Source organism: Petromyzon marinus, chromosome 21, assembly GCF_048934315.1.
Source record: "Petromyzon marinus isolate PM22_M1 ecotype Great Lakes invasive population chromosome 21, UKy_Petmar_22M1.pri1.0, whole genome shotgun sequence".
Classification (NCBI taxonomy): Eukaryota; Metazoa; Chordata; class Hyperoartia; order Petromyzontiformes; family Petromyzontidae; genus Petromyzon; species Petromyzon marinus.
In genome coordinates, this window is record NC_133687.1 from 11,016,938 (window position 1) to 11,039,191 (window position 22,254).

The 22,254-nt window shown below is 50.3% G+C and overlaps 2 protein-coding genes across 3 annotated transcripts in view; both read right to left on the minus strand.

The window, feature by feature from the left end:
- LOC116944319 (E3 ubiquitin-protein ligase TRIM33-like) overlaps positions 1 to 1,401 on the minus strand; it is a 36,444-nt gene extending 35,043 nt beyond the window's left edge. For both annotated transcript variants that reach the window (XM_076068558.1, XM_076068557.1), the window contains exon 1: positions 846 to 1,401. In XM_076068558.1, the coding sequence (XP_075924673.1) occupies positions 846 to 1,386 (541 nt within the window). In that variant the 5' untranslated portion in view covers positions 1,387 to 1,401. The remainder of the gene's footprint in view (positions 1 to 845) is intronic.
- Positions 1,402 to 6,657: 5,256 nt separating this feature from the next.
- LOC116944379 (peptidyl-prolyl cis-trans isomerase FKBP5-like) lies at positions 6,658 to 21,309 on the minus strand. Its single transcript, XM_032957958.2, has 11 exons — positions 20,925 to 21,309; positions 15,678 to 15,822; positions 14,642 to 14,784; positions 14,118 to 14,238; positions 13,303 to 13,459; positions 12,977 to 13,067; positions 12,547 to 12,630; positions 11,206 to 11,391; positions 10,704 to 10,943; positions 9,889 to 9,954; positions 6,658 to 9,109 (listed from the first exon to the last, which is right to left on the minus strand). The coding sequence occupies exons 1-11, from the start codon at positions 21,036 to 21,038 to the stop codon at positions 9,035 to 9,037; spliced, it is 1,422 nt and encodes a 473-aa protein (XP_032813849.1). The 5' UTR covers positions 21,039 to 21,309; the 3' UTR covers positions 6,658 to 9,034.
- Positions 21,310 to 22,254: the final 945 nt, after the last annotated feature.

Consider the following 22,254-nt stretch of genomic DNA (forward strand, 5'->3'; position numbering starts at 1 on the left):
GCTCACAGGGCTATACCAAAATAAATAAACTGAAAAACTGAAACTGAAGGTTCAATGAAGGTGATCACAATAATGGTGCCAATACAAATGCCGATGCCCGTGATGCGGATGACCGTGATGATATAATAAAAGTTGAGTCAAATGTAAATGATGACCATATGATTACCTACGTGACTTTACCGAATAGAACCAAAGAGCATATGATTGACGCTGCTTCTCATGGCCATATGCTGGCGATGCTCGTGATTGATGATGACGCTAAAGTTGAGTTCAATTTAAGCGACGCTGTTCGTGGAATTGCTTCTGCTATTGATGATTGTGATAATGACGAGTAAAAGTTACAGTTGCGTGACGATTATAACGATGGCGGTGGTGGTGCTGCTCACGTTCATGTTCAATTTAAGCGACGCTGCTCCTGTTATTTCTGCAATTTATGATTGTGATGATGATAAAAGTTATATTTTGATTATTTTAATGTTTCCCTTCTACGTGACTTTACCGAAAGAACCAGGAATATGAATCCCTGCAGTCACGAAAGCTTTACATCAAAAGATAAAAGTATAGTTAAATGTGACGATCAGAACGATGACGGCGAGTGCTGCTCTTGTTCATGGTGTTGTTCAATTTAAGCGACGCTACTCGCGATATTGCTTCTGCTTTTGTTGCTAAAAGTTCAGCTATGATAACGGCGATAGTGGTGCTGCTCACGTTCATTCTCAATTTAGGCGATGCCGCCGCCGCTGCTAATGACGATTAGCAGCGGCGGCGACAGCAGCAGCTAATCAATGGAAATAAGATCATGCCTTTTCTACGCGACTGAAAAGTTGAGCTTCCCACCCACCCACCTTGGGCAATCTGGACGCGGGTCTCGCCGCCGTTCATCGCTCCCGGGCCCGGCGGCACACCGAGCCGCCTCTCCTCGGGCGGCGGGAGGCACGCGTGGCAGAACGAGTGCAGGCACGGCAGCAGCTTGGGCTCGCGGCTCTGCAGGCTCTCGCGGCACACGAAGCACGCCTCCAGCAGGTTCACCGGCGGCGGCGGCGGAGGCGGCGGGGGCGGCGGCGGAGGCAGGGAAGGTAGCGATTGTTTGGTGGTCCGATCGCCATCGCCGCCGTTACGACCACCGGCGCTGCCGCCGCTGCCGTCGGTCGCAGAGGCGGCGGCGGTGGCGGCGGCGGCGGCGACGGCGGCGGCAGCAGCGGCGGCGGCGTCGCCGTTACCGCCATCGCCGCTTTCTCGCTCCTCGGCCTCGCGCTCCGCGGGAGCCTCGGCGTCTCCTGCTCGGGCTGCGGGATTTGGCGCGAGGTCCCCGGCGGGGGAGGCGCGGGAGTTCCCGTCGCCGCCGCCGCGCGCCAAAGCGCCGCCGGTACTCCCGCCGTCCGCCATCTTGTGTGGGGCGGGTGGGGGGGGGGCTGAGAGGGTGGGGGGGGGGAGAAGATGGCGCCCTCGAGTGGCCGAGCCGTGCTACTACTACTGCGGGCACGAGTGAAGAACGCTCGACAGAGTACCGTCATTGTTTATTTATATTCTTTGGGTCTTTCGGTAAAGTGACGGAGATGGGTTAAAAAAAAAACAATAACAAAAAAAATTACAAAAAAAACTACGTCTCGTATCGCCACAAAAAGCGATCGTCATCAGGAGAAAAAGGCGGGGGAAAGCTGCTGAGGCAGATTGTTTTATAAAGCTTAAAGTGGGCGTGGCCCAAGGGTCATGAACGAAGTGGGCGGGGCCAGTTATGTTAATGTAAGAAATTAGCATCAACATCATGCCAATCTTTCGATTTAAAGCTTTCGTGACTGCAAGGATTCATCTTCTTTGGTTCTTTCGGTAAAGTCACGTAGAATGAGAATAAAATAATAAAATAACACAATAAAATTCTCACGACGTTTCGGCCACAACGCAAGCGGCCGTCTTCAGGTGAAAGCAACAGACCTGTCGGGACGACAGAGCTTCAATGAACGATGTTAAGATTCGTAGCGACTTTTAAGCTGGTTGGGAGAAGTGAGACACCTTGACAAAGGGGGTTTACATATCAAATAGCTAAGGGATTAGCTTGTGACTGGTCACGGAAATTGCCATGTTAAAGTCAAAACCTACACATCCACAGAGGCAACTAGTAATTTAGCATTGAAATAGCTACTAGTAATTTATCATTTAGCATTTCAATGCTTAATTACTAGTTGCCTCTGTGGATGTGTAGGTTTTGATTTTAACATAGCCATTTCCATGACCAGTCACAAGCTAATCCCTCAGCTATTTGATATGCAAATCCACTTTGTCAAGGTGCCTCACTTCTCCCAACCAGCTTAAAAGTCGCTACGAATCTTAACATCGTTCATTGAAGCTCTGTCGTGCCGACAGGTCTGTTGCTTTCACCTGAAGACGGCCGCTTGCGTTGTGGCCGAAACGTCATGAGAATTTTATTGTTATTCTATTATTTTATTCTCATTCTACGTGATTTTACCGAAAGAACCAAAGAAGATCATGCTAATCTTTTGATTTAAAGCTTTCGTGACTGCAGGGATTCATATTCTTGGTTCTTTTATATTTTTATTATTTTATTGTTTCCCTTCTACGTGACTTTACCGAAAGAACCAATAATATCATGCTAATCTCTCACATTAACACATTCCTGCGGAGGGGGCTTGTAGGAACGTTGGGTTGCTCGGTCAATGGCCAGGGTCAACGGCGGCACCACGTGGTGTATTCCGCACAATGTGCCCGACTATAAGGGCGAGCACAAGCCGGCATGAGTAGGTTAAACGTTGAGTTTTATAAGGGCACCACGGGGTGACCAGCCCCTCCCCATCCAGCCCCTCCCCACCCAGCCCCTCCCCACCCAGCCCCACCCCACCCAGCCCCACCCCTCCCACCCCCCACCCAGCCCCACCCTCCCCACCCAGCCCCTCCCCACCCTCCCCTCCCCACCCAGCCCCTCCCCACCCAGCCCCTCCCTACCCTCCCCTCTCCACCCAGCCCCACCCCTCCCATTTTATATCCGAATGTCCGGATACACGTGGACAGACATCCACAGACATACACAATTAATCCCCTGCCTCCTGTGAGAATTAATCTCGATTGGGCTTCCAGTCCACTACGTTTCCTACCAGTAATGCCCACTAGGAGCGCATTTGTTATATATCCGGGTGTCCGGATACACGTGGACAGACATCCACAGACATACACAATTAATCCCCTGCCTCCTGTGAATTAATCCCAGTTGGGCTTCCAGTCCATATAAGGGCACCACGGGGTGACCAGCTCCTCCCCACCCAGCCCCACCCTACCTAGCCCCACCCCTCCCACCCCCCACCCAGCCCCACCCAGTCCCTCCCCACCCAGCCCCTCCCCACCCAGCCCTTCCCTACCCTCCCTTCTCCACCCAGCCCCACCCCTCCCACGTGGACAGACATCCACATACACAATGAATCCCCTGCCTCCTGTGAATTAATCCCGGTTGGGCTTCCAGTCCACTACGTTTCCTACCAGTAACATAGCCACTTCCGTGCCCTCGTCGAGGAGGCCGCTCTCCTCCTATCTTACAGTTACATGCTAATTTCTCACATTAACATAACTAGCCCCGGCCACTTCTTCATGACCCTTGGGCAACACCAATTTCAAACCTTTTTAAAAACAGTCTGCCTCAGCAGCAGACCACGCTTTCCCACCTGATGATGGACGCTTGTGTTGCACCCGAAATGTCGTGATTTATTTTATTTTATACCTACGTGACTTTATCAAAAGAACCAAAGAGTATGGATTCCTGCAGTCACGAAAGCTTCAAATCAAGAAAGATTAGCGTGTTAATGGAAGATTGGAGAGCGGCATCCACGAGGGCACGGTGGTGGCTATGTTAATGTGAGAGATTGGCATGTTAATGGGAGATCGCAGAGCAGCAACGTCGAGCTCGGTGGCTGTGTTAGTGTGGGAAATTGAACCTGTTCATGTAAAATCAGAGAGCCGAAAATAACTAAGTCAAGAATCAACAGGGAACCATACTCTTTGGTCGCAACACAAGCGCCCGTCATCACGTGGCCGGGGCTAGTGATGTTAATGGAAAAGCTTTCCCACCTGTTGTAGTGTTGTGCCCAAAACGTCGTGATTTATTTTATACTTACATGACTTTACCGAAAGAACCAGAGTATAGATTTCTGCAGTAACGAAAGTTTCAAATCAAGAATCAACAGGGAAGTTCAAATTCCGTAAGACCCCGTTCTATTTACGCCCTGCCCCTCATTTACCAGGCCCCGCCCATCGCTAATTAATCAGGCCCCTCCCCCCATAAGACCCTGCCCCTCATCGATCAGGCCCCACCCCTTCCTGGTTAGGCCCCACCCCTGCCAGTTTCTCCTTCCGGTTCCACGCCTTTCCTTTTTAGGCTCCGCCCTCTTATTTGGAAAACCGTGCAACGCCTCGTTACAGGACGGCCTCCAGATGATGAATTAATTGTACTTTGGAGGTGCCTTCAATCTGCCTCTCATCCTCATGATGGTGTCACCTTCTCACTCGCGCTGCTAGAGACAGGATCCGTCACACGGCTACGGGGCAGATTGTTTACTCTTCGGAGCCAACTTGAATGAGTTTTAGTAATAGGTTTTACCCTTTTAACTGGCACAAAAAACTGACACCTTTATTCAAGGCATCATGTCTGCAATAACCACAACACAAGCAGTCAAAATGCAAACAAAAAGACAACTCTGATAATAATATGCACTGTCCTTGAATTTGATTGGTCCACACCTGAGAAGGCTTTCTTTAGAGCCTAGTCTCCACTGGTGTTGGACCAGAAGATGCCAAAAGGTGTACAACTCAAAAACAGTACACTATCAGAGTATTGAGGGCTCAGGGTGAGCATTTACATTGAGACCTCCTTTGCCAGTAACAAGATATAGTAATAGGTAATAGGCTCTAAAGAAAGCCGTCTCGGGTGCGGACCAATCAAATTCAAGGACAGTGCATATTATTATCAGTTGTCTTTTGTTTGCATTTTGACTGCTTGTGTGGTGGTTATTGCAGACATGATGCCCTGAATAAAGGTGTCAGTTTTTTGTGCCAGTTAAAAGGGTAAAACCTATTACTATATCTTGTTACTGGCAAAGGTTTTGAATGAGTTTTCATTCAGTACTTTTTGAACAGGCCTTGACCAACTCGCCACGTGTCAGAACCTGGTTACATTTATCTGAGACGCAGATTCGAACCCAGGTTCTAAGCAGTGGCAGTACCAAGTGATCTCCCACCCCGAGTCACATGTCCACATCAATTAACCCACCGCACTCCCCAGATTAGACGCACTTATTCCCCCTGTAATTTAAAACAAGAGTTGGGGGATGTCTTATAATCCGGTGTGTACCATTTTTGAATGACGTTATTGACACCTGGCATATGTTTGTGTTTTGTTATAATTCACAGAATACGGTAAGTTTTACTGGTAGGAACCTCCTGGTTACACCAGCCCACAGGGGATTATTGTGTCCGTCCGTCGTGCATCCAAAATGGGAGGGGTGGGGCTGGGTGGAGAGGGGAGGGTGGGGAGGGACTAGGTGGGGAGGGACTGGGTGGGGAGGGTGGGGCTGGGTGGGGAGGGGCTGGTCACCCCGTGGTGCCCGTATAAAACTCAACGTTTAACCGACTCACGCCGGCTTGTGCCCGCCCTCAGTCGGGCATATTTGCGGAATACACCACGCCTCCGTCGACCCTGGCCATTGACCAAGCAACCCAACGTTCCTGCCAGCTCCCTCCGCAGGAATGTGTTAAAATACTTATTTGAGTACCCAAACATTTAACGCGGCCGCCCGACATCAAAAGCTGTGCAGATGGACACGCGTAATTAAATTGAACACGTATTTAGAGATCACCAAAGTAGTTAGATGTCAGGGCATGTTTGAAACCACTATTGAAGGCCCACAGCACGGGCACACCGCCGTCTCCTCCCAGTATTGATGTTAACCGTATGTACCAGGTATCTATTTGAAGGCAGAGTTGACCTCGTGTAGAGGACGAGTTTTTAAATCAGTTGTTAATTACCAATATGTACATGACCAGAAATCCAACCTGTACGTGGGAATCCTTGATAGCTGCCTGCAATGGCTACGGTGATGGTACAATGCTCCTGCGTAAATGTCCCTTGCAGGCAAGGGAAAACTTTTGCCGACGAGTATCGGCCTGCCAGCTGGTGTGGCAGTGCCTCGTCCTCCCTCCGACGATGGCAAGAGCTCCACGTTGCCACATTAAAACTCGCCGATGAAAATCCATGTTGCGATGGTACTTAGAATTACCATGGACAGAAGATATCCGTGCCTTCTGCCGTTGCCTTTCTTGTAATTATACGAAAACGCAATGAGGCTCAGGTGGCTTAGCCCATGCTGCACTCACCAACAATGCAGAGAAGTGAGGAATTGTGGGTAGAGGGCACATTCTGTAGCCTGGGGGGGGATGATGCTAAATATAATTACGACTCCTGTGGCCGGCTGTATCGACTTGGAAAAATAATGGATTGTTATATGCACAATTCGGCGCATATTTACCTTGAAAACTGATTTTAATCTTTAAATATGTACCTACAGAGAGTCTCATTCACTATCTTCACTTGTATCTCGCATTGTGTTAACCTGCATGCCTGCTGTGTCCTGCATGTGTGAGCGTACAAGTGCACAACGATTCCAACTTTGCTTTTATTTCGTTCGTGAGCCATCAAAAGTCCATTCCACCAAAAAACGGATGCATCACGAACTTTCGGTATTGCTTTCCCCAATGAGCCTTACATTAGTGACGGTACCCCACGTGTGCCGGGAAAATACAGATTACATGGAATGAAAAATACGCCAAAAGCCACCCATTTAACCATCCACTATAACAGAATAGGCAACCCAAAGTTAAATGGGCTTTTGTTTTCTGGTTGCATCCTCAGACTGCGTGCCCTACTCTGACCGATAACACATTTGAAGCCTTTCGTGCGTGAGAAAATAAATGAAATCTTGACTTAAAGCTTTCCTGACTGCAGGAATCGCATTCTTTGGGTCTTTCGGTAAAGTCACGCGTGATAGGTTCAAAGAAAATAAGAAAAAGCTACGACAAGCGATCATCATGAGGAAAAAAGAGTAAAGCTGCCGAGGCAGACTGTTTTAAAGGTTTAGAATGGGTGTAGTCCAAGGGTCATAAACAAAGTGGGCAGGGATAGTGATGTTAATGTGAGAAATTAGCATGTTAACGGTGGATCGCAGAGCCGCTACCGCGTCGGCGCGCGAGGTGGCTATGTTCTTGTGAGAAATTTAACCTGTTAATGTAAAATCAGAGAGCCGAAAATAACAACATCGGAAGGTACGGTGCAAACATCACAGCCAGTTATGACTTAGACGTTTCGATCACAATACAAGCGATCCTGACGACGATCGCTCGTCTTTCAACCTATCTACGTAACTCCTCTTTGGTTCTTTCGGTAACGTCACGTAGAAAATAATAGAATACGACGTTTCGGTTGCAACACAAGCAGCCATCAGGTAAGAATGAATAAAACAGACAACATAGGCAGAGACGCATGCAGACACACATTGAGCGAGTGTCTGCATGTCTGCCCATGTTGTTTCCATCTGTTTTATCATTCATTCTTACCTGATGATGGCTGCTAGTGTTGCAACCGAAACGTCGTATTCTATTATTTTATTTTCTACGTGACTTTACCGAAAGAACCAAAGAGTAATTCCTGCAGTCAGGAAAGCTTCGAATCTATCTACGTAACTTTGCCGAAAGACCCAAAGAATAAAAATAAATGAACGTCAAAGCCAAATGATTTAAGGCAACGGTTCTCAACCTTCCGTTGGTCGTGCACCACCATGAAACCCTCAGAGGGGCTGCGCAGGCTGTCGCATGGACACTGCGCTGGAGAGATTTCGAACGTGTCCGGGGAATGTCAGCGCCACGCAACAACACAAAAAAAACGCGAAACAAAATTGCCAAGAATACGTTGAGTGCAGGAGTGGACATGGGGTGTCTGTTTATTGAGACCTTAGTAACCAGGGAGACAGGGATCATCGTAATCAGTGGATTTGATTGGGGGGGGGGGGGGGGTTGGCGCCGTACCAAAAACGTTGAGAACCATTGCTTAAAGACGTATCAGTATAGCGGCCTCTAGAGGCGTCCCAGCCATGGTTGAGTCCCCTTGCTGCTTCTGTTCGCGAGGTGGGAACCCAGTAACCCTGGTTACATCAGGATACATGCACGCTGCATGCTGGGAGCCGCTCAATGCTCGTCTGTAGGGCCAGGTGCACGCAGGGGGATTTAAAACTCGGAATGGGAACGATGCAAATTGGAGCCGCGAGCCAGAACTTGAGAGGTGAATTGACAATTATTTACGGCGGCCGCAATTAATACGCCGCTGCATCGTCGTGGATCGACGTTGCATCGGAAAGGGGAGGTAAATGGAGACCGATTGGTGTTGTTTTAGATGCATCTTGCTGCCAAGTTGTAAAACCGAACACAAAAACCATATAAAAACAAAGCAAATGAAAGCACAAATCAAAACAAAACTTAGAAAAACTACCAATTAATTTAGGAACGTTAACACAACCAGATCAGATCATTTTGACCAAGCGGTGCAGCGATTTGCACTTTTTTTTAAATTAACAAAGTATATTCCAATTTTCCTGCTATCGGCATCCTGTAATGAGACGATGAACTTTCCACATCCGCTAGACCTGCGAGCACGCAGTATGACGTCACACATTCCTTTTGGTGGGAGGAGGGGGACGACCCCCCCCACGGCAACCCCCGCCTCGAGTATGACATCACAGAAACCAATCCTGAAGACACCGGACGGGGGACACTTATCCAACAACACACTAAGTGGCGTAGCCCAAGTGTATATTATGCCCTGCGAAGAGTGTTCATCGCATGGCAATCAAACCGGAAAAAAGCGGGAGGGGACTTCAAGAGAGAGAGAAGATGCTGCTCCCAAGACGGTGGTGATGGGAAAGAAACAGCCATCAACGGTGAAAGCCCCAAATCGACCGGGCCTTCCGCAACCATCCTCCCCCCCGCCTCACGCGGTCGCCGCCTCCGTCTCCATGGGAGCAGCAGGAGCTTCGTCCGTTCCCTCTTTGTCCACGTGGTCATCCTGCAACAAACACTCGACTTTAACAGGAATAGAATCGTGCACACGCGTGGATTCCGCAAAGCTTTCCAAAGCGTTTTACCTTCGTTTTTTGTCAAACGTGCGCTACCCAGTCATGGACACGCACGGCTCAGAAGCGTATAAGTATGTATGTGTGTTGCAACGTACATAGCCAACTGCTAATCAGAGGTCCAGGGGGGAAGGACAACAAACTAAAAAGCGAAAAGCAGTTTTAAAGAAAAGCGTTTTCAATCTAGATTTAAAAATGCATAGCTCCAGTAGCTTCCTAATATCAGAAGAGCGTGGACAATAACGAACAAAATTATGAAGAGTTAACAAAGAAAGTGTCCAAATAAGCGTGGAGAGGCGCATGCTGGATGAAAGCCTCGTGACATCGTGCGAGTCCCATGGCGGTTATTTCACTACACTTCACTGCGCATGACGGAAGCTGCCCAGCCAAGCACGATCCTGGCTCAACCTCACTAATTAGCATCCAACACCTGCCGAGATTGGGCGCATGCCAGGTAATTTCCCACACCTCCGATTTGCATGGTTGGCTACGTACGGTGCGAAAGAAGTTCAACATACGTAGGTACAACAGTTTGCTGCCCATCACAGCACGATCCTGACTCAACCCCATGAATTAGCATCCAACACCTGCCAAGATTGGGCGCATGCCAGGTCATTTGGCCAATGCCAGGTCATTTGGCCACAGGCCGATAATTATAATCACTGCTCTTAATGTTTTACTATTAATGCTTTAGGCTGCAAGGGGCAGTCACCTCCGAGTCTTCTTGAGCCGCCTTCTTGAAGACATCTTCGTCTCCTTTGCCCGGACTCTTCTCATGCTGATGACGCACACGGGACAGAGACACAAGCGGGGTATGAGGCACGGCACGAACGATCATACCAGAGACATGATCGGGACCAAAAGTGACAGCAGAAGACCAGCACTGCCATCGCACCCTCTCACCACTTCCTCCCTGTGGCAGGGGTCCAAAGCTTGCGCGATGGCTTTGAAAATTAACCGAGTGCAGATAATGTACAACGCGCATTATTGAAACGTATAACCCAGCGCAGATAGAATGCTGGCGCCGGGAGAGCATTAATTCAGGGGCGACACCGACGTTCAGGGTGAAAGCGAGAGATTTCATCCCGGACGACTGGAGCCGCAACAGAGCACTGTCGTTCCGTATGCGTCCGGTTGTTCCAGCGACGGGCTTGACGAAGAGGCCGCTGCTTGAGGCGGATCGAAGGCCACGAGACGGAACGTACGACGACGAGATGGCCCGAAGCTAAATAGGCTCCCCCCCACCCCCCCACCCCCCCCCCCCCCCCAGTTGACCCGACGAATGAGCTTTGCGACGGTGAGCAATATCAAGAAGACAGGGGAAAAAAAAAATCCGCCACGCCCAGGACATACGCTCTCGGTGGCCGGAACCGATCACGAAACCACCTACACTCCAGTCGAACCCAACAGGCGACCCGGAAAATATTTCGGCGGCGAGATTAAACCCCCCCCCCCCCCCCCCCCCCGATGGAAAACCTCAACACGCCCCCCCCCCCCCCCCCGCACCGCACCGCCGCCGGACCGCACCTTTGCGTCGTGCTGCGCGAACTTGCTGAACATGTTGGCGTAGACGCGCTTGTCTCGCTCGTGCTGCTCGCGCAGCCTGCGCTGGCACTGCGCGACGTGCGCGCGCGCCGCACCGTTGGCCGGGTTCACCTCCAGCACACGCTCAAAGTCGGCGCGCGCCAGCTCGTAGTCCCTCTGTGCCGCGTGTGCCTCGCCGCGACGGTACAGCGCCTTCTCGTTTCGCGGGTCCTTCTCCAGGGCCTTACGGGGGGCGTGGGGCGGGCATAGGGGGGGAAAGCCACAGGTGAATCGCAGAAGCACGATAGCAATTGTGAGCGAAACCCGAGTGACGCACAACGTTACAACCGGGCCAACCGGTGCGAGAGCACGAGTGCATGCCTAGCCTGTTGCAGTCTATCTGTGTTTATGTGTGCGCATATCCATCGCTACGTGCGCGTACATCTCTCCGTGCGTGCGTACATCTGTGTGTGTGTGCGTGTGTGCGTGTGCGCGAGAGCTGTACCTTGTCGCAGCACTCTAGGGCCTGCTGGCTCTCGGCCAGCTTGAGGTGGCACATGGCGAGGTTGAGGTGCGCGGCAAGCACGAGGCTCTTGGCGGCCGTCTCGTCGGTGCCCTCCAGGCCGTACTCGTTCTCCAGCCACGATACGATCTTCTTGTACTGCGCCAACGCTTGCTTGTAGCGCCCCGCCTGCATGCGGTTGGCGGTAGGGCGAGCGGTTACGGGCAGCGGAACAAACATTAGCAGCGGAAGAGGTGGGAGGTGGTAGAAGCAGCAGTTGCAAGAGCGGCAGCAGTAGGATCGTAGTAAAAGCAGCAACAGGAGGAGCAGTAAGAACAAAAACAGCGAAAGCAACAGCAGAAGCGCGTAGTGGTAGCAGTAGTAGAAGCAGCAGATAATAGTAGCAGTAGCGCCAGTCGTAGCAGCAGCAGTTAAGGGGAGCAACAGGAGTAACGCCGGGTGCAGCAACAGAAGCAGCAGCAGGAACAAATACAGCAGTAGCAGCAACCAGCACAGATGGAAAACATCCCCAGTGTAGCCTTAACAGAATTTTGATGCAAGTGCTATCAGGGAGCACATATGAAGGCTGCCATGGCACACGAAGGGATGGGTAGCCAGCACCACGCCCAGCCGCCTTTGTCTCCCAAGTGGCAATGTTTATTACGGATCGCACCAGGTACTCATTTGAGGCGGAGTCGACCTGGGGGAGGCCCAGGACCAGGTCAGATAATCATTACTGGTGTTGGTGCTGACCATGAGCGGGAATCGAACTCGGGTCGCTGGGTTCGTCGCGCAGTGCGCTAACCGCTTGACTACTGCTCCCCACATGCACACACACACAGCCGAGAAAACAACCACAGTGTGGTACATTTCCTCCTTCAGAATCAGAATTTGTAATTATCCTGGAGAAATACAACGAGCTATGAAAGCTCTTTTTCACAGATGTCCAGGAGGGGCAGGTCAGAAAGTTACAACAAACAATTTAAAAAGCACTAGAGGAGTGCAAAGTAAAGGAATGGTAAGCGAATCACTAAAAATAGATGAGCACAAAGAAAACTAAACGATTTTTATTTTACCAGGTTAAGCTCACGGAGCTATGCAGTTCATTTTCAGAAGCGACTTGGCCACAAATGTGGAAATCTACAGCAGCCAAATACTCTTAAAGGCATGTCTCTAAATGCGGAGGGGAAAAACCGAAGGACCCGGAGAAAAAAAAATCCACGTGACTACGGGGAGAACATGCAAATATACAGGCATCAGGGTGAGGATCGAACCCACGGCCTCCTGCAGGCCAGGCGAGGACGATAACATCACTGCCACCTTGGGGCTTCGCACTCGTCGCACCTTAAAGTACTGGGTTCCCTTCTCCTTCACGAGGCCGGCCTGCTCCAGCTTCTCCTTGGTGTCCATCTCCCAGGACTCCTTCGCCTGGACACACGCGCATTCATTCATTCGATCACTGTGTAGTGCGAGTGCATAACGTTGAGTGCAAACATTTCACAAAGCGCTCGTTCAATGTGCAAACAGATATTCACGTATATCGTTAATGATCACTGGAAACGTTCATTATTGTTTTTTTCATGAATAACGATAATCCTGATATAACTATATTTCAAAACAGGGACGATGCGATTATCGTTGATCTTATATCGTCGGATGTACATCGTAGCGTTTCTATATTGTGATACGCTCTAGTGAACGCACATCTTGTGTATCAGCGTGCGTGTTAGTATGCGAAGGATGTTAACAGCGCAGAGTGAACGTGTGCGCGTACCTTCTCAAAGCTCTTCAGAGTCACTTTGTATTCCACGGTGGTGTCTGGAGGGATTTCAAACTCTGCCTTTCCCTCCTGACCAAACGCATACCTGCAGGCGACGCGTTGTGACACGCATCGCAGACGTTAACAGCCGTGCCAAATCCACGATCACAATTAAACCTACCAAAAACCCAAACAACTCCTGTCTTTCGTATGCCGCCCCTATAGTTCAGTGCAGCCTAAAATAAGGACCTGGCGCGGTGTGTAAATAACATCAGCAAAGAGAAGACGAAGGGCGGCCAGTTGTTGTTGTGCGAGAGGGAGTGTACGAGCGTGAGACTCACTTGGGCGCCAGCGTGAGGGTGCACACTTCCCCCTTCAGCATCTTCTCGAGCGCGCGTTCCACGCCCGGCACCACCCCGAACTCCTCGCTGTCGCCCAGGGTGAACGAGAGGTCGCGTGCGTCGAACACTCGGTCCCCCACACGGCCCTCCAGAGACACTGCGCGCGAGACAAAAGATCCCCCCGGGTAGCCTTAACGGACTGTTGAGGCAAGCGCCGTGAGCGAGTGGCACCTATGAATGCTGGTACAGCACGCGAGGGGGCGGGTGTGGCCAGCACCAAGCCCAGACGCCTTAGTCTCCTGAATGGCGGTGACTGCACATCGCAGCAGGTACTAATTTGAGGCCGAGGCGACCTAGGCGAAGCCCAGCACTGGTTCACATAATTGTCACTGGTGTTGGCCCATCAGCAGAAATCGAACTCAGGTCGTTGGGTTTGTAGCCCAGCGTGCTAACCACTGTGCCACAACTCCCCCTCCACATTTAATGTCACGTAAATATACACTCACGTACACGAATGGGTAGCCAAACATGAATAACGTTTGTGTCTGGTAGTGTTGCGCGTGGCCTATGCGAGCGCTCAGTGGTTGTGTCTTTATTTGCCCGTAGTATGGCAGTCTGTGTGGTTATAGTTGTGTCTGCAGTATTGTGGTCTCTGCGCTTGTGTGCGTGGCAGCAGTCGGAGCGGTTGTCTGCGTGGCGGCGCTGCGCCTCGCTGTGCCTGATAATTGCGGCCGCGTGTATCTGCAGCCGCGTTGTGTCTGTAGCCGTGGCGGAGTCGCAGCGCGCGTGTGGGCGACGAGGGGGGGGGGGCGTACCCTCCACGGTGGAGCCCTCATTAGGCTTGGAGTAGCCCTCCCCCTTGCAATGGATGCGCCGGATGATGCCTCCATCCTCCTCTTCCGTGAGGTCCTCCCCCTTCCAGTCAAACAGCTCCACCTGGGGGAAGACCCAGGCGTGGTCACCCCGTGGGCAAACATTGCGACCATCAGCAGTCAGAACTGCTTTTTGTGTTTTTTGTCCTTCCCCCGCACCTCCGTTTTGTGCGGTTGGCTATGCACGGTCCGAAATAAGTCCAACATCCATACTTAATAAGCAAGTGCTGCTGGGCTGCAAGATGGTACAACCACGATGACATCTGGCCTAAATGATGGTACAACCACAATTACATCTGGTCTTAGCAATGGTGCCCTGTTAAACGTGAAACTCGTTATGCGCTGTTCGGGAGCATTATGGTTATCCACACGTGCAAGAGGAAAAAAGTTTAGTACCTCCACATACGACCTGAATTACAGACCCACCGAGTGGCCAAATAACCGTCCGAGTGGTCGAAAGGACCGACCTCAAAGATGAGCGTGGAGTTCGCGGGGATCTTGGGGGGGCTGCCCACGGCGCCGTAAGCGTATTCGGCGGCGCACGTCAGCTGGCACAGCTCCCCCCGCTTCATCGTCGCCACGCCGATGTCCCATGCCTTGATCACTTGCTCTGTAAAAGGTAGCGCGTGGGGGCACCAACGGTCATGCACGCAAGGCGGCAAACGTACATAAGTGCGTGCGTGCGGTCACAGGCAAACGGCAGCAACGATGGCTACTGCTGGACCGTAGCAAACAGCTACACCGCGATGCAGACCCGTGGTTGCTTACAAAGCTAACTCTTCATTATCCGTGGGTGGAGTGACCGGCTTGTTTGGTGGTCGGGTTACTTAGTAACCGGGTTGCGTGGTAGACAGGTAACGGAGTAGCCATGCTGCTCTAATTATTGGCTGAACCTCGCTCGTTGAGGGTCCACGACTCGGTGCCCACGTGACCACAAACACATCGGTAAGTAATCTGATTACTTTCGCAAACAATACAAACCATACGACGCATTCTACCTCTTCACCCAGATTCTGTATAGGTAACCAACACCATGATTTATTGCCTAATTTACATTTGTTTTTCATTATCCATGTTTTTTTCTCCCATATGGACCACCCTTAGCCCAATTACCCCAGATATAACAAATGCAGAGTCAACTATCATAAGGATGCAGAACTGTTTGCTGATATTCCACTTAGAATGTGCGTATATCTCCGGATTATAAGATGCTCCGCAGAGCAATGCACAACCCCTAAATTTGTACCCCCCCCCCCCCCCGGTGTCAAAGTTACACAAACCGGGCGACACACCTGCAGTCTTCCGGAAGATAATTCTGAACCAGATTAAAACGCATCTTCCGGAATACAATGAATTGTCCTCATTATAAGATGCATCCCCCCACCACCCCCCCTTCCCCCCGCCCCCAACTTTTGCTTTAGATTATACAGGGGAACAAAAAGGCCTCTTCGATTTCATACCGACAGTGTTTGTTTCACTGGGCCACGGCACGAGAATCCTCACCCTTGCCCAGCTCGAAGGTGAACTTCTCCCCTCGGTCGCGACTGGAGTCGAACTTGGTTCCGTCGAGCAACGTGCCCGTGTAGTGAACCCACACCTTGTCTCCGGCCAGCGGCGTGTCATCGCCCTCGCCCGCACGCTTGATCAGCTGCGGGTTGGACAAGGGTTGACGAGGGGTCAGCGCGATCATCTGGAGGTCAAACGCTCGTCACCCGGCGCCCCCGCCGTCGCAACAACCCCGGCCGTCAGTTTAACACGTCGGCTTTCACGACCAACATTATCAACAATAACCCCCGCCCCACGTTTGGGCGACGCGCGACAGCGGATCTCACAGCGTAATGCCCTCGGCTCAATGCCCAGGCTTGGGGGAGAGAAACCGGGCACTATGCCAATGTCACTGACAGGGGATGAGCTTCCAATCGGGGCTCCCCCTAGGCCTAAATACAAAAAACCCAGATGTGTTGTTATATTATGGGCAACTGAGCCACGTATGGGTCTGTATTGAACCGCGGCAGAACATTGCACGGGAGACATGGCTGTTTTCCTCCCGCACTGACGGTACAATTAAGAATAGCCCATAATGTCACTGCAGGCACCAATATCTAACCGTGGACCACATAGCACCACCACTGCCCGCTCGGAACATTTGAGTCCATGGGTCTCTATGTGATTCTATGGGTCTCCGTGCGAGTCTACGGGTGTCCATGCGAGTCTAAGGGGTCCTCTGTGTAAATTGCCAGTCTGGGTTTCTCGAACTCGCACAGCAACACAGATATGGCCTACCCCTGCCTCAAGTACCCATCTCGTAACACAAAAGTCCACCCCTGTACTCATATTAATTTATAAAAATTCATCGAAAAAGCAGCCCTTGCGACATATGCGACTTTACACCCCACCCATGCTTGTCAACAAGCGCGCACGAAGGCTTGCCCGGTGCACGTGGAGGGCATTGTGGTCAGCACTGCCCACCATGCACAGGCCTTGCTCGTCTGCCCTCCCGCACTAAACTCAACGTCTAAGCACAACACCGGGCAACTCATTTAATGCTGAGCTGACCTACTGGGAGCTTGGACTGGACTCACGTTGAATTTTGCAACGTAACACTCTCTAGCGAGCCTTGTGCAAACTCAATCGCGTTAAGGCTGGGTCACGCTGCCCCGATGCGAGCATTCCCCATAAATTATTGGCATCCAAACTCTCGCAATCGCAGGCACTGCTGTCTTTACGCAAGCGCAACGTGTGAACATGCTCAAGGTTGTGCCTCCGTGTTCCCTCCCTTCATGTGTCCGTCTCCTTCTGCGTCTATGTTTCCATGTGTCCGTCTGCCACTCTCCGCAACCGTCTCTCTAAATTACTGCGTGGCTCTCCACATCCCTGTGTCGTCTCTGTGTTTCCACCTATCCGTGTCCCTCTATACCTGTCATGTCTCTCCAAATATCTCTCTGCCGTCTGTTTCTCTGTCCGTCTCAAGTGTCTCTCCTCCCCGTGACAAACTCTTCACAATCTCTCTTGTATGTGGGTCTAGCGCCGTGTCTCTATACGCGCTTCTCAGTGCCTCTGTGCATGTCTCTCATTCCATTATCTCTCCGACTCTGTCCAGCGAATACGTAGTATTGCGGCAGCTCCGTTTTCACTGCATTCAATCTGGCACACCCATGACCCCATCGCCCAGGATGCGTGCTATCTTGTCAGAGATCTCAGAAGCCAATCAGATCTGAGCCTGGCTAAACCTTGGTCGGGAGACCACATTGCATAGCAAGTGGCTATAGGCTTCTATGGCAGGGCTACGTGGTTGAGCAGCAGGGACCGCAAAATACACTGTTGCGCTGTACTTCTATGCTACAATACGTATGCTGTGTCGCCACCAACACACACTGAGCAGCATGGCCCGCACAGCATGGGGAGAGGTACTCATCCAGCAGCAGATTGGCAAAAGGGCTGTACGTTTGTGCATTCATCTGTTATGGCTTGTTTCATTATTGTCCAGTGATCAGTTGTGCAGCTCGGTTGCAGAAAGCGACCTGCCAATCAAAGCACCGTCTATGCTCACACCCCACTCCCGCCCCTGCCCGGCTTCGGAGGCGTGATGATATCGGCGGAATTCCGGGTAATTTGACCTGAGGCGGCCACCAAAAGTTTCTATCTCTGCTAAAAAAAACCCCACACACATTGACGATTTCATTCACTCAGAGTGGATGGAATCTTACATCACAGGGCACCACAGTCCAATCATGGCCACCATAAGCAATACATCTGCATCCTTTTCACTCTTCTATCGCTACTACTAGCATGGTCACTGTTTATGTAAACTGCGCTCACCAATTCGCCCACCCGCATCTCATCAGCACTGTGTTCAACCACCATGACACACAGCGTTACAACACACTAACCCACTCACCACACTGCAGGTCACAACACCACACTAACCCACCACACTGCAGGTCATAACACCACACTAACCCACTTACCCACTCACCACACTGCAGGTCACAATACCACACTTAACCCACTCACCACAGGTCACCACACTCCTCTCTCTGCCTCTTCCCTTGCACTGCTTCACTTGGAATTCCCTCCCGCCACCGTCACTGTTTTGCCCATCTTATTAAAACCTTGCTCAATTTAAGAAACGTATAGCTTTATTACGCACTTAAAGAGTGCCGTCTGCTGCTGGCCGTCCGGCATTCTGCGCCTTTGGGCCTGCGCTCAGCCCACGTGAGAAAACTAATTACCTACCCGAGCGTTTAAATTCTAAGAAATTTGAATTACACAAAAAAAAATACCCCACACAAATCCTCAACGGCTTAATTCTGCAGCAACACACAACCGCCATGAGCTGTGGTCAATCCACTGTTGTATGAAGCCTCCTTCAACCAAGACGCTGCCTGCCAATCCCTCAATCGTCCTCCTGCCACTCAGCTACAACGCCCCACCCACACATTGGTTTCAGTCACCCATTCCGGAACTTTCCTGAGCCCATCAGCGTCCCGTAAATAATTTAAATTCACGGCCAACAAGAACCCCCCACAATATAGAGTACAAGATTTTACATTACAATATTTTAACACCATCCTCCACGGCCATCACTACTGGACATCTCCGAAAAAGAGCTTTATAGCTAATTGGATTCCTCCAGTGTAAATACATATTCTAATTCTGATTAATTACCCATCTCATCACAGCCTATCACCAGCCACCGTCAGTAGCGATGTACTGCCCAACAGCTTAATAATAATCTGCTGAGAACGCGACACAATCAAGTCGGTTTGAGTCACCTATTCTGGAACTTTCTTTAATAAGCCAGAGTCCCATCGCAATGAAAACTCAATTTATACTCCGCTAAAACTACAGTACTAGGAATCATCAGCAGCTCGGTGACATCACAACCAGTTACGGGCCCTTCTCTGCCTTCACCAACCCCCGCACTGACCAGCGTGGTGAAGTATGGTCGAACAGCCACAAGCGACTGGCAAGGAATGGGGAGGGGCTTCATCCAGCAGTGTAGTGATAAAGGTGCTGCACATTATAATTCCCAACATTATCATTAATACACACAAACACACCGATCTCATTTGTCATTCTGGAATTTTCCTCAGCCACTCTCATTGACTTAATCTGATGCTTTGCCAATAGTTTGGGGGTGGGGGGGTAAGGTGTTATATACACATGCATGCGGGAAAGCTGCCAATGTTGTAATGCAGTGGTTCTTAGCCTGGGGTGCGAGATGCCCTTTCGGGGGGGGGGGGTACGAGACATGGACAGATTTTTTTTTTAAGGTAAATAATCTAAAAAAAACAAATTAAGCACGGTCACGTAAGTACAACTACTTTGTTTAATCAAACCCGACGTATTTATTAACATTCCATACATTGTTTTAACGATTGTGAACCAAAGGGGCTGCAAGGCTGCTGTAAAGGTTATGAACCACTGCATTCTACACTACACTATACTCTACACTACGCTATACACTACACCAGTGGTTCTTAACCCGGGGTGCATTACCCCCTGGGGGTGCGAGATGCCCTTTCCGGGGGGGGGGGGTAGCGAGACATGGGCATTTTTTTCTCGAAGGTAAATACTGTCATGGAAAACATAAATTAAGCACGGAAATATTGGGACAATCGTTGTTACCTTGTATCATCAAACCTACGTGTTTAAAATTAACATAACGCATTTTTAAAGTGTTTTTTTTTAACGATTGTGAACCAAAGGGGCTTGCAAGGCTGCTGCTGTGAAGGTTGTAAGAACCACTGGTGGTTGTAAGAACCACTGGTGGTTGTAAGAACCACTGGTGGTGTAAATGGTGAGCAGCAGCAGCACAACGAACTTGCAATCGAGAAGGTTCTCCGTTTCGACTTCCATCCCCACAGCGCGGACAGTGGCTCCAGCGATGCGGATTATTCAAATTCCCTCACCACCCCCAACGCATCTCGTCCTCCAACCAAGCCATCGGGGCATAAATCGATTAACATTGCAATTGGTTAACATTCCAATGAATTGGTTAACATTGCAATGAATTGGTTAACATTGAAACGAGTGCGCGTGGTCGGCACAGGTCGAAAGCGTTAATGTGCGGGTGACATCTCCCCCCCCCCCTGCGCATTTCCACGGAGGTCTGACGGCCGCACTCACTCACGGCGTGGAAGAGTAGACCAAACACCCTCTTTAATTAAAGTGGTTTCGCTCTTCCGCCCATTGCGGCGTGAGCGAGAAATTTCAGGGTTTGCTCCTTTGCCCCGATGTCCTTTTTCAACGACAGATGTTTCTGCAATCTGGGTGTCGACTTCCATTTTTTTGGTTAGTGGTTGTTAGTTGGGAAAATTCGGCATTACTATGGTGGGAAACTGAGCATCCATAGTTAGCGAATACAGCAGACTTGCCATCGTTTCGAGAGCCCCGAACGAAAATGCTGCTTCTGCTAATCAGTCAATATATGTGCGTTTGGTGGGGGTTTAGATGTCAGAGATGGTGATCGAGAAGATGACAATAGATCATGGTTGTAGGAATGACAATGCTTATGCTCTGGACGATCACAGCAATCGGGGTGATAACGATGCTAATGAAAGCCACGACGTTGAAATAGCTCCGACAATGATTTTTTTTTACTCGGGGGGATAACGACGATGCCCGTGCCAAGAATGAAGACCATTGATCGGGACTTTGACACAGATGAAGCAGCTCCCGCTCACACGGCAAACAATGACGACGGTCGTCAAATGTGCTCATCTGCAGTTGACCACTCGCCGTTACCTTGCGCACTCCGCCGTCCTGTTTGGGGGAGATGTCGTCCCCTGCTTCCGCGCCACCACCGCCGACCACCGCCTCCTCCACCTTCTCCACCTTCGCATCTGCCTCGGCAGTCATCCCTCGCCGCCGCTGCCGCTCTAAATGTAACAACTAACACGCTCGCGATTCAACCCACCACCGTCTTCCCCGCACAACAATGCTTTGACTGAACCTCGAGCTGGATGCTCCGTCCTACTGGGCAGTCGCTGAAGACGGCGAGAGACGTCGAGAGAGGCGGAGAAAGAACGAGAAAGATCGATAAAGAGAGGAGCCCGCGAAAGACGCTTGCACGTGGTGGCCGCTGCTTTGGTGGTGGGGTGGGGGGTGTCGGATCGATTCCGTCCGAACGAAACTAAAAATCCAGGATCGATGCCACAAATACCGCAGATTTGTATTGCGTGAGGTCGATTCGCCATAACAAAAAACTAACCGGGAACGATTTATTTTCGGCGAATCGATTCCTAACCGAAATCACCGTCGGAAACGCGCCGCATCGCTCATCGCGCGCGTTCCAAGTCGCTGGAATCGGAGTCGATTCCTTTAACGTCTCGACGTGGAAATCGCTACGTGTTGTTCTGCATAAGGAATCGATTCGTTTATATATTTTAAAAATAGTCGCGTGAAAATGAATGGATCTATTTTTTTAAACATTTTTTTATACCGCAGGTGGAATCCGATGAACTATGAAGCTCTTTGTCCACACATGTCCAGTTAAAGGGCTCGGGGGTGACCAGGTCCCAACAACAGTACAAACACACGATAGGAATGCGAAGTATAAGGTGAACAAATCACCCAAACAAAACTAAAACCATCCCCATCCCACCAAACTTCTTGTTCAGAAGCGACCTGGCCACAAACGATAGCTCAACAAAGTGGGCCCCATCATTTGGACATTTATACCCCCCCAAAAAATATATAATCTAAATAATCTCAATGCACGTTTCTAAAACAAAAAAAAGTAACCTCAATGCACGTTTCTAAAAATAATAATAATCAAAGTAAACCTCAATGCACGTTTATAAATGCGGATGGGGGGAAAAGCGGGAGGGTCCCGTAGATAGAAAATCCACGCGGCCAGCAACATGCAGCACTCTTGAGAAGAGGTGACAGTGGAACACAAACTTAAATTTTGATTTAAAGCTTTCGTGACTGCAGTAATTCATATTCTTAGCTCTTTCTGTAAAGTCACGTTGAAGGGAAACAATAAAATAATGAAATATATATGAAAATATATATAAAATAAATAAATGTGGAACAACTTGTCTCGGTTTGTGCGAAGGGTATTAACGTGCGA